Source organism: Notamacropus eugenii, chromosome 4 (genome assembly GCF_028372415.1).
Source record: "Notamacropus eugenii isolate mMacEug1 chromosome 4, mMacEug1.pri_v2, whole genome shotgun sequence".
NCBI classification, from domain to species: domain Eukaryota; kingdom Metazoa; phylum Chordata; class Mammalia; order Diprotodontia; family Macropodidae; genus Notamacropus; species Notamacropus eugenii.
This window is the reverse complement of record NC_092875.1, coordinates 237335977-237357543: the sequence shown is the minus strand read 5'-3', so window position 1 is coordinate 237357543 and position 21567 is coordinate 237335977. Positions and strand designations below refer to the sequence as shown.

Sequence of the window (21567 nt, the reverse complement as noted above, 5' to 3'; positions counted from 1 at the left end):
GTTTCTGCAGTCCATTTGACAGTTCTAAAATTCTGACTAGATGCTCAAAACAATTTATAACCAGATACTGTAAGCATAATCTTATATATCGTAAGCACGTCTGTATAGAAAAAGCATATAAAAAGAGCTTAAATGTCTAAAGAGAATGAGGAGGACATTAAAATGTACATGATGAATTTTATTTCTATAGCCAGGTGTTTTTTTTTCCCTATAGAATGGGTCTGAAGCCTTTTCAGATTAAAAGGAAGTTGAAAAGGTAGTAATGATATGATACCCACAAGATTTTTTTTCAGTAAGTTTCAAATTGCACAATTCATACCAAGTCATGTATAAAGCACCTATGTATTGATCTTGTGTCTGGCTGTGTAGCCAACATAAAAGTTGAAAACATGCTTACAGTCACTAGGGAAGACATAATCGAATTAGGAAGCAAGAAAGCACACAAGTGAAACAATGAGAAGACCAGTTGAGGAAAAATTGGTAGTATGAGACTACTGGATTCAGACTAAGAAAAAGATCATTAAAAGCTGGGGTCAAAGTTGTCAAAAACCAAGTCACTTCCAATTTCATTAACGATAATAAAATATGATACATGAATTTAAAATAAAGCACCAAAGATGAGAAAATTTTTTATTTTAGTTTAAAATAAAAAGTTTCCCTTGTTTTTCTGAGCAAATACACTAATTATTAAGGGAGAGTTACACTTTTGTTCAATGTCACATGTGTCCTCTACCTCACAGGGCTGTTTTGAGGAAAGCACTGTAAATTATAAAATGCTATAAAAATGAGAATTGTTATTATTATGCAAAGCATTAAACAATCAGATTTTTAAGCATCTTCATGTGCCAGTTAACAGACTGGCACAGTTGGTAGAGAGCTGACCTTGAACCTGGGATACCTAGGTTCAAGTCCTACTTGAAAGACTTCCTGTGATCCTGGCAAGTACCTTAAACCCTCAATTTCTTCACTGAAAGTTCCCTATACTAATAAAGTCACAAATTCATTCCTGTGTTCTGGAAATGTGTACATAATTATGTGTGTATTACAAATACTGTGTCCTCTCTCTCCTCTAAGTGTATCTACATCTATCATACATATTGCATATATAGGTGTGTATATATACATACATGTGTGTATATACCTATAAACACGCATATATTATACACATGTATATATTATACTAGGTATAAACACATACATATTATATGTATATGACAAATACACATACAAACTACTCAGAGAGGGAGAGGAGGGAATGAGAGAAAGGGAGAAAGAGAAGGAGGGAGGGAAAGAGAGAAAGAGAAAGAGAGAAATTCCTCAACAAGAGCTATGGGTTATCAGTCACAAGTATAGTTCTTCAGATCCATAAATTCTATCTTCCTATTGAACTGGACTGCTGGCTGTTCTCTATCTGCGATATTTCACCTCCCATTTCTGTGACTTTCTTTAATGCCTAGCATTTTCTCCCTAGTCAATTCAACCTTGCCAAATCTTCATCTTCCTTGAAAGTACTGGTGGTGCCATGATCTATAAATGGTCATTCCTGACCTCCCCACAGAGATACTCTTCCACTGCTCCCACACACAAAAATTACTTTGTATTAACTCCATACTTATGTTGTATACATTTATTTGTGTACAAATTGTTGTCCCCTATAGAATTTTATTTGGTCCCTGAGGGCAGAGAATGTTTTGTTTCTGTCTTTTTATCTCCACTACTTAGAACGATACCAGGTACACAATAGACAATAAATACTAGTTGCTTTGAGCTACAAGTGAGTTTGTAAACCATATTCTACACTGGCATTTGGATAGATGTTTTACTAGTTTTACAGAGCTTTACTACTGTTCCTCTTCCTTACGGTCTACTTTTAATTACTAAATCTCTCCCCTAGTATTCTTTTTCCTAAAGCATGTCTTCCATACTCTGTGGTATCTTTGTAAAAGATGCATTTGAACAATCTTCTCCTTGTCACCCATTATAAATTTAAAATTATTTTGATAAGGCCTGCACGTCTCTGGGAATACATTTACCACTGCTAGCTATTTGCAGTTCCTGCCTGACCATTCATATGTCTTAAACCTTGAGGGAGAAATTCAAATCCTATTTTCAATTACCATCATCTTAACCATCTATTTAGTTTACAAACTCACCTCACTTCTGAAGGAGCCATCTTGAATCAGCAGTTACTATGAAGAAACTGTCTAAGCTCCAAAAAGCTTCAATATTGTTTGCCCAGAACTTTACTGCCCATACCCATTTATGGAAAATTAAGTTTTTAATAAGAATTAAAGAGGGAACATCCCTGGAAGATTGTCAGGGAAGTAAAGATAAGAGCGCACAGATGGGAGAGACTACCAGTGTGTAAAACAAACCTACTTATTAATAATACGTTTTTGCTAAGCATAAGTCTATGTAAAAACAAAAGGGAAATAGACCACAAATTCTCCATTTTTGTGAAGATTTTCATTTCATTCCCGTTAAAGGAGGAGGAGAATAGGCATAGGGAGGAAGGCTGTTTTGAAAAACTTGAAATTCAAAGAGGTCCAGAATTTCAGTTGGGAGGGACTACAGTGGCTTTCTAGTCTAACACATATCCCAAAAAGAATCTAAACAGAACAAATCTAACCCCACTTTCAATCAACATCCTTTTAAAATGGTAGCTGGCACAAAGTAGATGTTTATTAAATATTTGTTCAACAAAATTAAAATACCTGAAGAGAGGCATCTCCACTACACTACACCACACCATACCACACCACACCACACCCCGAGTCTCCAAGATAAATAAGCCCAGGTCATTTGATCTCATACGGTACTTATGACCCTTCATCATCTTGGCTGCCTTCTCTGTATGTGCTCCACCATTAACAGTCTCATAGAGACATTTTCTCAAGTAGCATCATGTGTAGTCAATAGTAGTTTGCTCAAACTACTCAGGCCAAACAACAGGTTAAAAACAATCATCCTATGGATGGATCAAATGAAACATACTTCAATTATATTCTGTGCCATATAAATCAGGAGAAATTACATATGATGAAGGAAGTGGGTTCTACAGAATACTAGGGAGTATTGGGGAGTCTAGGGGGTGCTTAGATTGAAAAAGAAGACTAGAATTAGCTATTAATAGGTACCAGTGAAGGAGAACTAAAGTAAGAGGGCAGAAAAGGTCAAAAGGAACAAACAAGAATGCATCAAGGTCTACAATGTGCCAAGCACTAAACAGATAAAGCAGTGTGATGTTGAGAAAGAGAACTATGGGTTAAGAGCCATATGATAACATCTAGGGTATGATCACATTTATGAGCTAGTCTTCAGAAAAGACTTAATGATTCATCTTTCACATATCCAAGAGAGTTCTGTTTAGTCTCTTCCATTCCAAATACTATACCAAAAATATCTTCTACTAAAATCACTGTGGAGATTAAACTGGAACAAACATGCTGTGCTCAAGAAGCGTCTGAATGATGATAGGATTGAGAATTTCTTATATCCAAAAATATTTCCAAAAACACATAGAAAAAAATGTTTTTAAAATGCTTTAGGAATTTCACAATTTCTAAAGAATAATAATAATAATAAATGGCCAGAAAGTTTCCAATTATCCTCTCATTTGATCCCCACAGCAACCGCTGGAGGCAGGTGCTATTAAAATCCCAGTTTTATGGCTGAGGTAAATAGGGTTAAGGGACTTGCCCAGGGTTACACAGCTAGTCAGTATCTGAGGTCTAATTTGAACTCAGCTATTTCTGACTTCAGGCCAATAGTCTATTTACTACACCACTAGCTATTCCCAGTTTACATTATAAATGTTCTCTGGAGGGAGTGACTAGAGAAGTAAGGAGGGCAGGCCTATGATTTCACTGCTGTAGGAGAATTCCTGATTCAGAATCTTGCTACCAATGGAGATCAGCCTCAACTCTGAGATGGACAGATGGATGGATGGATGGATGGATGGACAGATGGATGGATGGATGGATGGACGGATGGATAGACAGAGAAATACATATACAAGTACAGATATACCTATGTTTATACATGATGTTCACAACATATCAGCTGCAGAGAGATGATACTGATTTCCTATGCTTCTAGCACTATAATGGTTAATCAAATATGCTTTCTGGCTTTAAAGAACTTACAGCTTCACTGGCAGACAAAATGTGGACATATGGGATGCCACAAGATAAGGGGCAGCTACGTTGCACAGTGAACAGAGTGCTGGGCCGGAAGTCAGGAAGACCCGAGTTCCAATTCAGCCTCAGACATTAGTAGTTGTATGACCCTGGGCAAGTCCCTTAACCCTATTTGCTTCAGTTTCTTCATCTGTCAAATGAGCTGGAGAAGAAAATGGCAAACGATTCCAGTATCTTTGCCAAGAAAACCCCAAATGGGATCACAACGAGTTAGATGCAGCTGAATAGCAACTAAACAACAAGTAAGATACTGTAGTTGGGTTGTCCTGTTGTGGCCAACTCTGCGTAACCCTGGAGGAGAGACTTTCTTGGATGGTTTGCCATTTCCTTCTCCAGTGGATTAGGCAAACAGAGGTTAAGTGACTTGCCCAAGGTCACACTGAGGCTGGATTTGACCTTAGATCTTCCTGATTCCAGGTCCAGCACTCTACCCACTCAACTACTAGCTGAATAAATAATAGTATTTGTTAAATCTATTGAGTCATTATCCAGAATCTACCTTTCAGCCCTAGGCCTCAGCCTATGGGTGGGACCACATGTGGTCTTCTAGGTCCTTGGGGTGTAGTCTTTTGACTGAGCCTAAGTTTTACAGAACAAATTCTTTTATTAAGGGAATCTGTTCTGTGAAGTTTGGACTCAAAAGTGCTGCACTTGAGCACCTAGAAGGCCATATGCAGCCTTGTGGTCTCAGGTTCCCCATCCTTGCCTTAGCCTCACAAGACCCTAAGAAATCAACCATAAGATCTTATCACAACTCATGTTGCCTTACATAAGACTTCTTGCCTCAATTCAAAATGCCCTTGTCTCTGATACTTTATGTCCACTTCTGCTCTCCTGTTATAAACTGATGGTCTCTGTATATTCCCAGCTGAATGTCTTTCACTTATCTGGTTCTGTCTTTTATGTCATATCCTCAAGATCTAGGCCAGATTTGGTAATATTATTTAGTAACAGAATGTATGGTAGAGAAAGAAAGTGATCTGAATAAAGAAAAACTGAAGGACTAGGGAAAGAAATATCTCCACTTTCCATCTCTCCCAGAAGATTTTGCAAAGGCAGTCAATAAATACTTAATACAATATTTGATACAATAAATACATCAAGAGATGGACAGCCTTTGAAAAGAACAAGAGAAAAAGGGAAAGCAGAACTGGGGAATCGGTATGCCTTAAGGTACAAAATTAGAACCAAAGATTTTGAGCAGGGAGGGTCCTCTGAAGTCATCTATTCAAATACTGTCCTTTTACAGATAAGGAAACTGAATGAAGTCCAGAGAGGACTTACACAAGGTCACATAGGTAATAAGTGGCAGAGCCAGATCCAGCACCAGCACCACTAAGAGTTCATATGGCAGTAGTGAAAAAAATATAATGCAATGGGATGGGCACTGCACCTAAAATCACTTTTTATTCAAGAGACAATAGAGAGTCTATGAGGGGATTGTGGATGAATAGATATCCAAGAAAAAATACAATCATCCAAAGGATCACAAATCAAGCAGTTTATTACTCACAGGACAGTTCTCAGCTGATCATCATTAAAACTTTATGACCACTCTTAAGATTATCTTAAAAGCAGTATAAAAGATTGACTAGAAGAGTAGGGACTGAAGGAAGGGTGGAGAATACAGAGGCTCTTGCAAAAAGGCATTGACAAAGGGAAGACAACATGGTACAATGTAAATAATTCTGGAACTTGAGTTAGAGAAACTTGGCCTGAATCTTCTCTCTCCTATTTTCCTACCTGTGTAGTCTTGAGCAAGGAACCTAACTCCTCTGGGTCTCAGTTACCTCACCTGTAAAATAACAGGATTTGGCTATAAGATCTCTAAGGTTCCTTTCAAATTTAAATCTCTAATAATGATGAAGAACTAGAATGCTGGCTATGTGAGTGGGAGAGATTATGAAGGCAGAATTGGCAAATCTTGCTAATTAGTTGGATAAGGGAGATGAATTCATGATTATGAACTTGAATTATGGTGGCACCATGAACATATAGAAGTTTGGAGGAAGAGTAGGAGTAGGGAGAAAGAACATAAGTTTTATTTTTAATATGTTGAGATTTGGGTGATGATAGAACATGCAGGCTGAAAATGTCTAGCAGTCAGGTGGTAATGAACAAGTGGGAATTGGAAAAGAGATTGGATGGATGGATAGATGGGTGGTAAACAGACAGACAGTTATTTAGTTGTTATTTGGAGATGAAAACTGAAGCTAAGAGAGCAGATAAAAATCACTAAAGGAGAGAAAGGGAACAAGTCAAAGGGAATGTCCAGACTCTAGAAGCAAGAGATGGATGATCCTTCAAAAGGGCTAAGATGTAGAAAGAGAGTAAAATTGAGGTCAGCAGAGGAAAACTCACATTTAAGAGGTGGTAGGAAGAACATGGCCTAGCAAAGAAAACTGAGAAGGAATTATATAAATAGGAGAAACTGGTCAAGAGCTCCTTTTGATCTGCCCTGTTGCTTCCTGTGACTGGGTACTAATGAGAAGAGATATATGGTGGATCTTCTGTATCTCTGTCAGTCAAAACCAAGCCACCTGGATAGTCTAAGAGCTTTCTAAGTCTCTATAGACCTGAGAGAAAAGAACTAAATACTAGGTACACCATATTCATTCGCAAGTCTTGATATATTTACTGTGTGCTCAACACTATACTTATTATGAACAAAGTAAAAGTGGTTTCTGACCTTGGAGATCTTCAAACCTATGAAGCGAGTGACATGAGTGACCTTAGTCCTTTGGGTGATAACTAATCACTAGGCAAATTATAAAATAAGATTCTAAGGTCAACTACAAAGTTTGTTACCAATATGGGAACTTCTATATGGTTGCTATGGTGTGCCTGACTTTTCATAATAGATCATGCTTATAAAGCTAGTCCAATGAAATCCAAATCAGTTCACCAAAACTATACCAAGTATGTATTATGTGCCAGGTCCTACAGCAAGATTAGACTGGGAATACAAAGACAAAAACAAAAAAAATCCCTTCTCTCAAAAATTTTACATTCTACTGCAAGTGCTAAATTTTTTTAAAATATACTATATCCTTTATTATACAAGGGAACCAACTTGTCAAGTTGCTGCTTCTAGCACAAGGTTCAAAAATTCAAATTAGTCAATATATAAGTATTTATTAAGTATATATTGCATACTAAGCATTGTGCTTGCAACACAATGCAAAAAATAGTATAGCACATGGTCCTTCCCATGAAGAAACTTGTGATTTCATTGAAAAAACAAGCAATACATTTGAAACAATAGGGAACCAGACGGTATATAATGAAGTGTTAATGCCTAAAAATACGAAATGGTTCAAAGAAGGAGATGACGATAATAATAGCTAGCATCTATATATCACTTTAAGGTTTGCAAAGTACTTTGGAAATATTATCTCATTTGACCCTCCTAACAACCTAGGGAAGCAGGCAATACTATTCTGTACATTTTACAAATAAGAAAACTGAAGTAGTCAGAGGTTTAAGTGACTAGCCCAGGACCACACAGCGAATAAATATCCAGAGCCAAATTTGAACTCAGATCTTCCTGACTCTAGGATCAGAACACTTTTCACTGTGCCCCCTGGCTTATGTGGACAGAGAGAGATAAGGCTTCATGGATAAAATATAATCAGAGCTGAGTCTCAAAGGATGCGCAGGATTTGGATAAATGTTGCAAGTGAAGAAAATAACAATGCAAACAAAGGAATGATGCAGGAATAGCATGGCATTATCAGATGGCAGTGAAGAGGCTGGCCTAAAATTAGAGGTTAAATGTTGGGGAGTAACATGAAACAAAATAAGTCACGTGTTTTACATTAACAGTTCCACGTAGACGGGAGTTGTCAATACATATCAGATGCCAGTTTAGAATAATCTATGATCCAATTATGAAGGGGAGGAAAAGGTGCCTCCAGGGCCAGATTATATCTCTGAACTGCAAATCAATGGGAGAAAATGCAAATCAGTCTAGGAAGATACATTTAGCAGCTAAGGTGACATGTGACATAAATCAGGAACTTTACTTAGTGTGACCTTCAACATCTAATCTTGTCCATCAACTTTTATAATTTCATTCACCAAAACAAAACCACATCTGAACGGGATCACAAAGCAGAATGAGAACAAACAAAATAGCAGCATTCTTTCCTAGTTGGGATGATTCTTTCTGCCCACCTCTCATAATCACAATAACAAACCTTCCAATCTATATTTCTTCTGTGAAAAGAGGATGAACAATTGTTTATTTACAAGCAAGTCACTTAAACCTCAGTTCCCACTCAGCCTATATAGTGTGAATTTGCTTTAAAGGGCTCCTCATGAATTTAAAAAATAATATAATACTACATGGAATAACTTACCCTAGAAAAAAGTTGAGCAGGGGCTGCCACCGCATTCTGTTCCTTTAAATATTGATCCCAAGACCAAATCTTCTGTCGAGTAGCTAAACTTACTACAAGAGAAAGAACAAGAAATGTTTCCACAAGCAAAAAATTTATTTTATTGGCTAGAAATCTATGAAGTCAGTCAATTAATGAAATAACAAACTAGCAAGAAAAACCAGGGACTACATGTAGTTCTTTCTGATTCATCATAAGGAACTCCATGACTCATAGCCTACCCAAGTTCCAATTCTCCTTCTATAACATAAGGAAAATACATTTTTACCTTTCAGGGATTTTTATTTGAAAAACTTTTTCAATGACTGTTGTCAATTCAAAATTTTAATCATTTCTCCTGTTGAAGACTAAATACTCTCTAAGAAGTCTGTAGAGAGACAGTTTCCTATGAACAAATTGTTCATCTACACCCCGCCAAATGTAAACAGCTGGATGCCACCCACCTCTGGCCCCTTCTTCAAATGCTGGAGTTGGAACACAAGTGGCTACCAGAGGGAGCTGTTGTGCTCACAGCCTTTCTCCTCCCATGCCTGCAAGATGTTGCCTAGTGAGAATTAGAGAACTCCTTTTCTCTCCTCTAAGCTGGGCCTTTACCCCCATTTTCATTAGATCAAATGTGAACAGTTGTTTAAAAAACTGATTTCCTACTTTAGTTATGTCACATTGCACCTTGTTAAAAGGGATGTCTCTTCGATAAAGGAAGGGGTGAGGGATATAGCAGAAAATTTAGGCAAGGTAAAAACCAAATATATTAATAATTTTTTTTTTAAATTGAAGAGAGCCTGAACTTCACCTTCTGTTTTAAAGCATTCCAACTAGATTAATTTGACATAACAGATAACTGTGAAAAAAATTCAGGATCTAATTTTTCAGAATTTGGGATGGGAAAAGACAGAGATTACTTAGTCTAGTGTGCTCACAACAGATAAGAAAACTAAATGCTAAGAAAGAACATAAAACAGGAATTTTCTATAAAATTAAAATTTCAGGGCTACATGAATATATTCTCACTGTTAAATACCTAGCAACATAAAGTTATAACACACAGTAGTTGCGTTTTTCTTCAATATTTCAGCTTTATTTTTGAAGTTGGCTTGTGCACAGCTTCATTTCCGTTAAATTCTTGTAAAATAACTGTCAGTAGCTGCCTAACATCTGAACATGCTGCGCTGGATAATGCCTCTTCTCAGGGAACCAATTGCAAATGAAGTAATTCCCCTCATGTTATCAAGGCATCACTCCAATGTAATGAACTCTTTAAGTTGTCTGTCATTGAAATTATGGTAACTCTTAAGCCTCTTACTTCATAATGGCCTGGCAATACTATTGTAGCAAAACCTTTCCTTCCCTGCCTTAACTTGGAATCACTTTCCTCTGCAGTTCACTGACTCCAGGGTCTCCATAGTTTGTCCTAATAGAATCAATGAGGTCATTATTATCATCCCAAACATAGAACAAATCATTCAAGTTTACCACTGGTGAAGCAAGATGGCAACATTCTCTTCATATAATGATTAACTACAAATTTATTTGACTCTCTCTAGGACGTAAACAGTCTCTAGGACTAAACAGTCAATTACTGTAATCCATCAGACTGATGAATTGAGCTGATTCTATCAGTTAGAATTCTGACTTACAGGTAAACCAGAAATCTCCTTCCTCCCAGGCCTCAAGAGAGGAATAATTTACTAAAATATTATTTAAGGTTATTTTCCCCATGATCTTTAGCAACGTATAAAAGAAGAACCACTTCAAGTTCTTTGCAAAATTACATTCTAACTTCATAAATTCCTGACCTTTCAAAAGTCTAGCTGGATATTACACTACAGGTGACTATATACACAAATTTAGGGATTTGAAAGGTACATTAAATCTCAGACCCCTGATGTCTGAGCCCAGGAGAGCACTTTTAGTAGATAAGAACTAAATCATTGCTGTTTAGAGTAAAAAACTGAAACTTCTCCCTCCAAAGTCACCAATGGTCTGTTAACTGCCCAATCTAATGGATTTTCCTTTATCCTTCTGGACCTTTCTGAAGCATTTGACATAGTTGGTCACCCCCTTTTCCTGCACCTTTCCCCTCTAGGTTTACACAACACTGCTCAATCCAAGATCTCCTCCTGCCTAACTGCTCCTTATCCATCTGTCTCCTCCTTGAAGCATGAAGCCAAAACTTAACAGAGATCCTCCTAAGACTTATCCAAATGGATGACAATTACCCACTTCTGGAGATTCATTTGGTCACAGTTTAGATATAACTCCAGAGGGAAATTAAGTAGTACAACCAACAGTTATGAACTCTTGAGTGAGAAACTAAAGACCATAGGGGCACAGGTATGTTTTCTTTATTTTTGCCCACTGAAAGTAATGGAGACAAAAGAGAAAAAATAATTTGTGGAATAAATAACTAGATAATAAGATGATGTCTAAAAATGAGATGTAGATTGCAGTTTAAAATATAGGGCTGCAACATGACTAATGTGGAAATATACTTAGTATGATTAAACATGTATAATGCTGTCTTGGGAAGGGGAGAGAACACTGAAAACTCGAAAACTTATAAAAATGAATGCTGAAAACCAAAAATAAATAAATAAATAAGATAGGGAGCTGACAGGTTCCTGGAACAAAGATGAAGTACATGGAACAAAGGATGGTGGTGGGGAGACAGGCACATTAAAATGAAAAAACATCTCATATTCCCCATAAACACTCCATCTACTAAGAGATAGAAAGAAATCACCTCAAGACTCTCCCACTCATCCTAGGAATCCACTGAAAGTACCCCACCCACCAGAGTCCCACAGAGATCTCAGGCTAGACAAGCCAGGATAGATTAAAGGGCATAGAAAACACAGTACAGGAAGCTCCTACAGTCTTTGGGACAATTTTCAATATGCCCTATGTAATCTGTCTAGGAAGCACCTTAGCTCAGCCCAGTGACTTTGGGGTTTCTTCTGTGCCTAATCCAAACAAAGCCCCAAACCAGAAAAACAGCCCTAGTCTAACAGAGAGAACAACCTACGGGAGTTTTAGGATGAGTCTACTAGTGGTCAGAGTCTAACTTGATAAGCGGAGGCTCTAGGCAAAAATACAGCCTGGATATATTACATGAAACTTATAGGTGGAACCCAGAACAGGGACAGTATCCTCTGAAAGCAGCAGTAGTGAAAAAGGACTCCAGGTACAGTGTACCAAGGAAATTTCGGTCCTGGAGCCCCATGACTAAAGGGAGCTCTCAAACAGAATCCAACTCTAGAGTAGCCCCTGAAGCTCTTAAAGGAGGGGTCTAGTCTGGTCTACTATACTGAGTTAACAGGCAGGCTCTGCCCACACTATTAAGCTGAGGAGCTTTAACCCAAGCAAACCCACCACTGTCCTCCCACCACATGAAAACCAAGAAAAACTCTCAATACCCTTTAGAAATAACTTGGCATGAGAAATGCCCAAGGGGTGGATCGTAAAACCAAAAGACCCTAATGTTTCCTAAAGGATTATTTTTATATTATGGTCAGTAAAGGATATTTACTACTTTTGACTTCTTAACATGTACTTAAACTTTCTCTGTGTCCTAATACATATTCAACTTCTGCATAAGTTCCATATGCTGCTGTGATATATTTAAATTCTTTAGTGCCCTCATTCAGAAGGCAGTATATCATTTAACTCCAATTTCTCCAAAAATTTGTTCACCTTAGTATTTTCCCCTTTGCTTATCTTTCTTTTGGATTTCCCCAAATCAGAGAGAAGTATTAAAGACTCTTATTGTTACTGTATTACAGTTTGAGTCTTTTTGCAAATCAGTTATGTTTCCTTTATAAAACGACACTATGCCATTTGGAATATATGAGTTTGAGTTATATTAATATTGATTATCTATTGACTCCTTGCAGCACAATGCAATTTTTTTATCTGTTTATATTGTGAATTTTGTTGTTTGTTTCTTTGTCTGGTGGCATCATTCTAACTCTAGTTTTTCTGGATTCACCTAAAATTTGGTCATTCAGAATTACCAAATAGAGGTTTCTATCACTCTTCCATTTGTCAACCCTTCCTCTAGTTTTAGAGTTTTATTTAATTTACTGATTTCTTTATCTTTTTTCCATTTATTTATCTGATTCCTTTTGTCTTCCTCTCCCGCTTCTTTACCTGCTGCTCTCAGTTACAGGGCAAATTCAAAAGTCTTTCCTTTCCTTCTTCTTCAATTTCTTTCATTTGCTAGGGGTTCCTCCTTCTATGAAGGACTTCAGTACCTTATTATTCTTTTCTGTCTTTTCTAAACTTTTATTCTTCTCTTTTTTGTGAAGACTCACAAGACCTAATGCAAAATGAAGTAACCTAAGGGGAAAAAATATATACGTACAGTTATCCTTTCCACAACGCAACCTTCCCCATCTAGGTTTCAGTATAGCCGTAAGAAATCAAATGGGAATTTTTTGAAAGTTTTGCAGAAGCCCCAGATGACACACAAAAGCCAGCAGTTGACAAAGAAAAAGTTTAGAAACTCAGAAATGCATAAAATATATGTGTAAAATTGTATAATATCAACATAATTAATCTTTTAATACCATAATAATTCATATTTCTTCTCTAGTAAAAGGGAAGGGCCAAAAAATTTTAAGATTTTCCAAATGTGGAGGCACTGCTCCCCTGCCCCCCACAAGGTGGAAGGGATAACTGTATACAGTGATTACAGCTTGTAAATGGAAAGAAAAAAATACAAAATAATAAAAAAAGAATGCTATAAAATTACAAGGAATAAGCTTAACAGCAAAGCAGAGAGATATAAGATACCTCCCCTACTCTTTTGCGATGGTATAATGTCAAGTTTGCTTAATTTATTGGACACTGCTGCTGTTTTTCTCTTCTTCATCTTTTTATTTTTTCTTCAAAAAAGTTTTGTTATAAGGAATGGATCTGGGAAGAAAGAGGAAGGGGAGATACAGCCAATGTAAATTCAAAAGCCATCAATAAAAACATATCAATATCTCTAAGTAAACAACAAGAAAGGGGACAGTGTGTGTGTATTTGCTTTCAAAAATATAAGCAGAACTTGAACTCCAATTGCCGATTCTAAGGCTGATGCCGATACATAACCCCCACTGTTGTCTCTTTATAGAAAAATTAAGTATAATCTCAGTAACCATTTACAGAGACCAATTCTGTCCCATTAAATTAGGAACTGGAACTGAGTTCTCAGCTAACCACCATCATTAAGTAAGCCATCCAGGTATTTCCTCTTGTCTGACAATCATAGTACCCTAGCGTCATGCCTTGTACACACAGAGGTATTGCTAGATAAGAGCTTGTTAAATCTAATTTGCTTTTGAATGGAACTCTTTGTGATTCTGAGACCCTATTAGCACTGACCTGAATTATAAAGTTTTTAAATGCCAAGACAGATTCCAGGAACTGTTATAACTAATGACCAAAGCAGTTAAAACCATATACTAGAATAAATCAATAATGGTACTGTTCCCTTAGCAACAGGGATAGACTAGCTCCCATGTATAGTGAGCAAGCTGTAATCTTCTAATGTAGCACCTTACTGGCAAAGAAGTAGTTAATATCAGGAATAAAACCTGATTAATTTTTTGATTTATCTTCCTTCCATTTATTATTAGAGCCTTCACCATCACTCAAGAGCCATTGCTCATGGTATTTTGATCAACTTCTCAATAAACACTCAAATCCCCTACCAAACAATAATTTAAAAGATAATCCAAAAATAACAAGTTGATCATAATTAGAATTCACTCTAAGAAACAGATGTATGGAAGAATGGACCTTTATCTAACAGAGATTTCTAATGTTTTGAAGTAATTCTCATTAAGGTGATAACATACAGATAATGTTAATACCTCACACAGATAATGCTAAAAGTCAGATCCTTGGCCTAAATGCACTAATGCAGTACTTATAATGTTATCTTCTATAAGTAGTTGCAACCATAAGTTTATTTATAAAAAGTTTATTAAGTTTATTTACCAACATATATCAGAAATTATCACAATAACAACATTCCAGAAATATACAGTCATAACTCAGTATTTATTTACAGGTATGTTTCTGCTTCTAAATTAATATCTTGAAAGATCTGTTCACAAATTATTGAATGATTTCACACTTGGGTAGCATTAGAATCTAGGGATACATAATAATTTTATCAGCATCAATTCATTTTCATAAGTATCTTTCTGAGATAAACAAAATAGGTGAAAAGAAATGTAGAACCAACAATAAATAGTAAAAATTAGGTGCAAGAAAAGTTTATGGCCCCTTAAAGCTATCAAAGAGCTCTTTCTAACTTTGTTATAGAAGCAATGGGATATGGATATAGAGAGAGAGACTTGAGAACTCTGAGCCAGAATATCTGAGTTTGACCTCCACCTTTTAGTCACAAGACCTTGAACAATTAACCTCTCTCAGTTCCAATCTGTTCGTCAAAAAAAATGCAAATTAAAATTCATTTACAATTTATGATACTCTTGGCAGCATCATAGTATTCCTCTAACTCCAATTTCGGTGGTTTTTTTCCAACTCTATCATGTGGCCTCTCATAATTTGGTGAAGAATAGGCAGAAAAAACAGAACTGGATACTTATTAGGATGAACTAGATTGGAATTTTTAGCCTGGAGGACCAGATAACTTTCATATAAAAGTAAGAAAATGAGAAAGAAAGTGAAAACTAAGGCTCAAGACCAAGAAATAAAGGAGACCAAAGGCTTACGTTTTTATAAGAAGCCTCAGACTTTTAAATCATGGCTATATTCATGAAGAAAATATAAATTATGAAGAATATTCTATTCCCAGAAGTACAAAATCCTACAAAGCTATTTTGGCCTTCTTTCCAGGACCGTCAATGCTTGTCTGTCTTATTGATTTCATTCATTCTCACAGTTTCAATTCTCATTTTTATGCAGATGACTCCCAAATTTACAAAGCCTTTCCAAGCAGTTTCACACATCTCCAGCTACCTAATGAACATCTTAAGCTGAATAACCTAACAGCACCTCCAATAAAAACTTGCCCAAACCTGCCTCTCCTTCTATCATCCCTATTTTGTTCTTCAAAGTACTATCACATGTCCCAGTTACTCAGAGTCAAACACCTGGAGAATCTTTAGCAACTCTATTCTCATCAGTCTTATCTTTTCTTCTGGCTAATTGATGTGGCTTATTTACTCCAAGAATCTAAACATGCCTATCCATTCAGTGTAATTGTTGCCCATGTTCTGCTGTGAATATGCCATCGGGGGCCACTCGACCTGCAGGAGGTTTTTCTTGATTTCTCTCAACATTATAAATATGCCAGAATCCTTCTATTATGTTTTGTGCTCTACCATGCAACTATTTTATCTGTTTCTTTTCTTGACGAGACATTTCTTCGATGACCTGCTTTACTTGGGTTTTTCTCCATAATTCCTTGTTTGTAACATGCTACTACCTATCCACATCCACTCTTTCCTCTCTGCTGAACTTTGGGTGACCTCCCTTTTCAATTCTTTGGAAATCACAGTATTCCATGACTCACAATCACAGAACACTAAAATAATATTGGTTTTCAAAACTAAATCTATGTTTATCTAGCTGTCAAAATCATTTTACTAATACAAAAAAAATTTCATTCTCCTACTCAAAAATTTCATATTCATACCATTATTGATGGTGATATTACAGTGCTTCAAGTCATGTATTATACTGTAGCCTTAAAAGAAACGAAGTTGAAGATAACCCAAAACGCAATAGAGAGTTACATGGTAAGCAGGTTCTAACACATAAGAAATACTACAACAGACGTGGTATGAAAAATACTTTAGAGACATTTGGGGGCAGCTAGGCAGCACAGTGCATAGAGTACTTGGCCTGGAGTCAGAAAGACCCAAGTTCAAATGGGGCCTCAGACACTAACTGCGTGACCCTAGACGAGTCACTTTCCCCTGTTTGCCTTAGTTTCCTCATCTATAAAATGAGCTGGAGAAAGAAATGGCAAACCACTCCTGTATCTTTGCAAAGAAAATAGCAATTAGTAAAAATCTCACAATCCAGTGCAGAAAGGTAGAGATAATCAATGCATCCTTTTCAGATCATAATGCATTAAAAATTACATGTAATAAAAGGCCATGGAAAGAGAAACCAAAAATCAATTGGAAACTAAATAATCTAATTCTAAAGAAGGATTGGGTTAAAGAAGAAATCACAGAAACAATCAACAACTTCATTCAAGAGAATGACAATAGTGAGACAACATACCAAAACTTATGGGACACTGCAAAAGCAGTTATTAGGGGAAGTTTTATATCTCTGAATGCTTACATAAATAAAATAGAGAAAGAGGAGATCAATGACTTAGGCTTGCAGTTGAAAAAGCTAGAAAAAGAACAAATTGAAAATCCCCAAGTAAATACCAAATTAGAAATACTGAAAACCAAAGGAGAGATTAATAAAATTGAAATTAAGAAAACTATTGAATTCATAAATAAAACCAATAGTTGGTTTTATGAAAAAACAAATAAAATTGATAAACCTTTGGTTAATCTGATCAAAAAAAAGAAAGAAGAAAACCAAATTACTAACATTAAAAATGAAAGGGGTGAACTCACCTCCAATGAGGAGGAAATTAAAACAATAATTAGAAACTACTTTGCCCAACTTTATGCCCACAAATTTGACAATCTAAACGAGATGGATGAATATTTTAAAAAATACAAATTGCCCAGATTAACAGAAGAGGAAGTTGAATACTTAAACAACCCCATCTCAGAAAAAGAAATTGAACAAGCCATCAATGAACTCCCTAGGAAAAAATCTCCAGGGCCAGATGGATTCACAAGTGAATTCTATCAAACATTTAAAGAACAGTTAATTCCAATACTACATACACTATTCTTGAAAACTGGGGAAGAAGGAGTCCTCCCAAATTCTTTCTATGATACAAATATGGTTTTGATACACAAACCAGGAAGAGACAAAACAGAGAAAGAAAATTATAGACCAATTTCCCTAATGAATATAGATGCAAAAATTTTAAATAAGATTTTAGCAAAACGAATACAGCATCTTATCACAAGATTAATACATTATGATCAGGTAGGATTCATACCAGGACTACAGGGTTGGTTCAATATTAGGAAAACTATTAGCATTATCGATCACATCAACAACAAAGCTAACAAAAACCACATGATTATCTCAATAGATGCAGAAAAAGCTTTTGACAAAATACAACATCCATTCCTACTAAAAACATTGGAGAACATAGGAATAAAGGGAACTTTCCATAAAATAATAAGCAGTATCTATCTAAAACCTTCAGCAAGCATTATATGCAATGGGGATAAGCTAGATGCATTCCCAATAAGATCAGGGGTGAAACAAGGTTGTCCATTATCACCACTATTATTCAATATGGTACTAGAAATGTTAGCTGTAGCAATTAGACAAGATAAAGATATTCAAGGAATTAGAATAGCCAAAGAAGAAACTAAGTTATCACTCTTTGCAGATGATATGATGATTTACCTAGAGAATCCCAGAGATTCAAGTAAAAAATTACTTGAATTAATAAACAACTTTGGCAAAGTTGCAGGGTACAAAATAAACCCACACAAATCTTCTGCATTCCTATATATTAGCAACAAAGTTCAACAGCAAGAGATAGAAAGAGAAATCCCATTTAAAGTTAGGGTAGACAGTATAAAATACTTAGGAGTCTACCTGCCAAAACAAACCCAGGGACTATATGAACACAATTACAAGACACTTTTTGCACAAATAAAGTCAGATTTAAGTAAGTGGAAAAACATTAGTTGCTCATGGGTAGGCCGTGCTAATATAATAAAAATGACAATTCTACCCAAATTAATATACTTATTTAGTGCCATACCAATTAAACTATCAGACAATTACTTTCTAGAGCTGGATAAAATAATATCAAAATTCATTTGGAAAAACAAAAGGTCCAGAATATCAAAGGGACTAATGAAAAGAAATGCTTGGGAAGGTGGCCTAGCGCTACCAGACCTCAAACTGTACTATAAAGCAGCAATTATCAAAACCACTTGGTATTGGCTAAGAAACAGAGAGGTAGACAAGTGGAATAGACTTGGCACTCAAGATGCAGTAGGCAAGGAATATAGCAACCTTCTGTTTGATAAACCCAAGGACCCCAGCTTCAGGGATAAGAACTCATTGTTTGACAAAAATTGCTGGGAAAACTGGATAACAGTGTGGCGGAAATTAGGCATAGACCCATACCTGACACCGTACACAAGAATAAAGTCCAAATGGGTACATGATTTAGGTATAAAGATTGATACCATGAATAAACTGGAGAGGCAAGGAATAGTGTATTTATCAGATCTATGGAGAAGGGAAGAATTCTTTACTAAAGGAGAGGTAGAATGCATTATGAAATGCAAAATGGATAACTTTGAGTACATTAAACTGAGAAGTTTTTGCACAACCAAACCCAATGGAACCAAAATCCGGAGGGATGTAGTAAATTGGGAAAAAATTTTTACAGCTAAGCTCGGGGATAAAGGCCTCATTTCTAGAATATATAGAGAACTGACCCAAATGTATAATCATACAAGTCATTCCCCAATTGATAAATGGTCAAAGGATATGAACAGGCAATTTTCAGAGGAAGAAATTAAAGCTATCTATAATCATATGAAAAAATGCTCTAAATCACTATTGGTTAGAGAGATGCAAATCAAAACAACTCTGAGGTACCACATCACACCTATAAGATTGGCAAACATGACAGAACAAGAAAATGATAAATGCTGGAGAGGATGTGGGAAAGTTGGAACACTAATTCATTGTTGGTGGAGCTGTGAGCGCATCCAACCATTCTGGAGAGCAATTTGGAACTATGCCCAAAGGGCTACAAAAATGTGCATACCCTTTGACCCAGCAATATCGCTACTAGGACTATATCCCCAAGAGATCATAAAAATGGGAAAGGGTCCCACATGTACAAAAATATTTATAGCAGCACTCTATGTAGTTGCCAAAAACTGGAAGTCAAGGGGATGTCCATCAATTGGGGAATGGCTGAATAAATTATGGTATATGAATGTAATGGAGTACTATTGTGCCATAAGAAATGATGAACAAGAAGACTTCAGAGAGGCCTGGAAGGACTTATATGACCTGATGCTGAGTGAAAGGAGCAGAACCAGGAGAACTTTATGCACAGCAACAACCACAGTGTGTGAGAGTTTTTTCTGGTAGACTTAGATTTTTGTAATAACACAAGAACTTCTGAAAAAAAAAAAAATCCCAATGGTGGACCTCAAGGCAAAATGCCTTCCACACTCAGAGAGAGAAATATGGAAGTCACTCACATAATGTAGCAGATCATGTTTGTGTATGTGTATCTGTTTGTGTATCATGTTCTGATTTGTTATACGGATTCTTTCATTTATCTTAGTCTGACTACATAGCATGACTATAGTGAAAATATACTCAATAGGAAAGTATATGTAGAATCTATACAGAATTGTATGCAGTCGTGGGGAGGGAGGGAGGTAGTGGGGGGTGGGTGGGGAGGGATAAAATCGCAATTGTATGGCAGTGATTGTTAAACATAAAAAAAAAAAAATAGCAATTAGGATCACAAAGATTCAGCCACAAATTAAATGACTCCACAATAACAATTTTTAGAGAATTTTACAACAGTCCTGTCACATATTGAAAACAATGAAAAGTCTGAAAGCTCCATCGGCATCTCTGCAATGTCAAAAGAATGAGAAAGCCTACTGCAAGTTATATGGAAATGCTCGGGACAGACTTTTGAGAAGACATGAAGAAAAGTTACACAGAATAGCGAGGCACAAATGGACTGTAGTCTACAGCAGTAATAATAGTGTCAAACTCAAATAGAAAAAGGGGCCACTACATTATATGTAAAGATCCCTAAAGACAGATATTGACTTAGAAAATCACACGTTTGTATTTTTTTTTCTTTTTGGTACATCATCACATTAAAATCTGATAGGAACTACATTTTAATGTGGCTCAGGCTGCACTCAGGAGTGTTATGAGCCACGCGTCTGACACCTCTCGTCTATAGCCCTGAAAGAAGAGGCTGCCCCTTACCTTTGGGGTCATAAGAACATAAAGTCACAGATCTAAAGCTGGAAAGGACCTTAGACACCACCTAATCAACCTCCTCCCAATTTTACAAATGAGAAAACTGACACTCAGAAGCAGTGATTTGCCTAACGTAACACATGGAAACATCAAAAGGAGACTATGAACCTTCGTCCTCTAAAGACAAAGTTCTTTAAATTGTGTCTCTCAGGTCATTACTTTATTAGGCTGCCAGGAAGCCAATCAGTCAGTCAATAAACAAAAATGAGAATAATAAAACAGAGCCATAACCATCACCATGAAGGTAGAAAGTTTCCAGTGCAAAACAATCAAATAGGCAACGGTACTAAGATACAGTCTTAGCTCTTCGTGGCAGAAAAAGTATCAGCCAAGGGCAATGTTACTTTAAAGAACAAATTCATTTCCAAAACACTGTAGAAGAGGATCACTGAACATGGTATAAGAATAATAGCAACCACAACATTTATAAAATGCCTTACTGTTTGCAAAGCACTTTACACAGATGACCTTATTTGATCCTCACAACAACCCTTACATTGTGTGTCAGGCTCTGTGCTAATCCCTTTACAATTATTACCTCATGTGGTCCTCAAAACAACTCTGAAAGGTAAATGCTATTGTTACCCCCCATTTTACAGGTAAGAAAATTGAAGCAAGTAGAAGGGAAGTGACTTGCCCTGAGTCGCACAACTAGACCAGATTTCTTGTATTTCAATATTTCATTTTCCCCAATTATATATTAAAAACAATTTTAACGTTCTTTTGTCAAATTTTGAGTTCCAAATTCTCTCCCTTTACTGCTCACCCTTCATTGAGAAGTCAAGTAATTTGACATAGGTTATACA

At 36.3% G+C, this 21567-nt stretch overlaps 1 protein-coding gene across 3 annotated transcripts in view; it reads right to left on the bottom strand.

The window, feature by feature from the left end:
* The window catches only part of L3MBTL4 (L3MBTL histone methyl-lysine binding protein 4), a 511255-nt gene that overhangs the window by 332818 nt on the left and 156870 nt on the right, over positions 1–21567 (bottom strand). For all 3 annotated transcript variants that reach the window (XM_072604270.1, XM_072604272.1, XM_072604271.1), the window contains exon 5: positions 8561–8652. In XM_072604270.1, coding sequence (XP_072460371.1) covers positions 8561–8652 — 92 coding nt within the window. The remainder of the gene's footprint in view (positions 1–8560; positions 8653–21567) is intronic.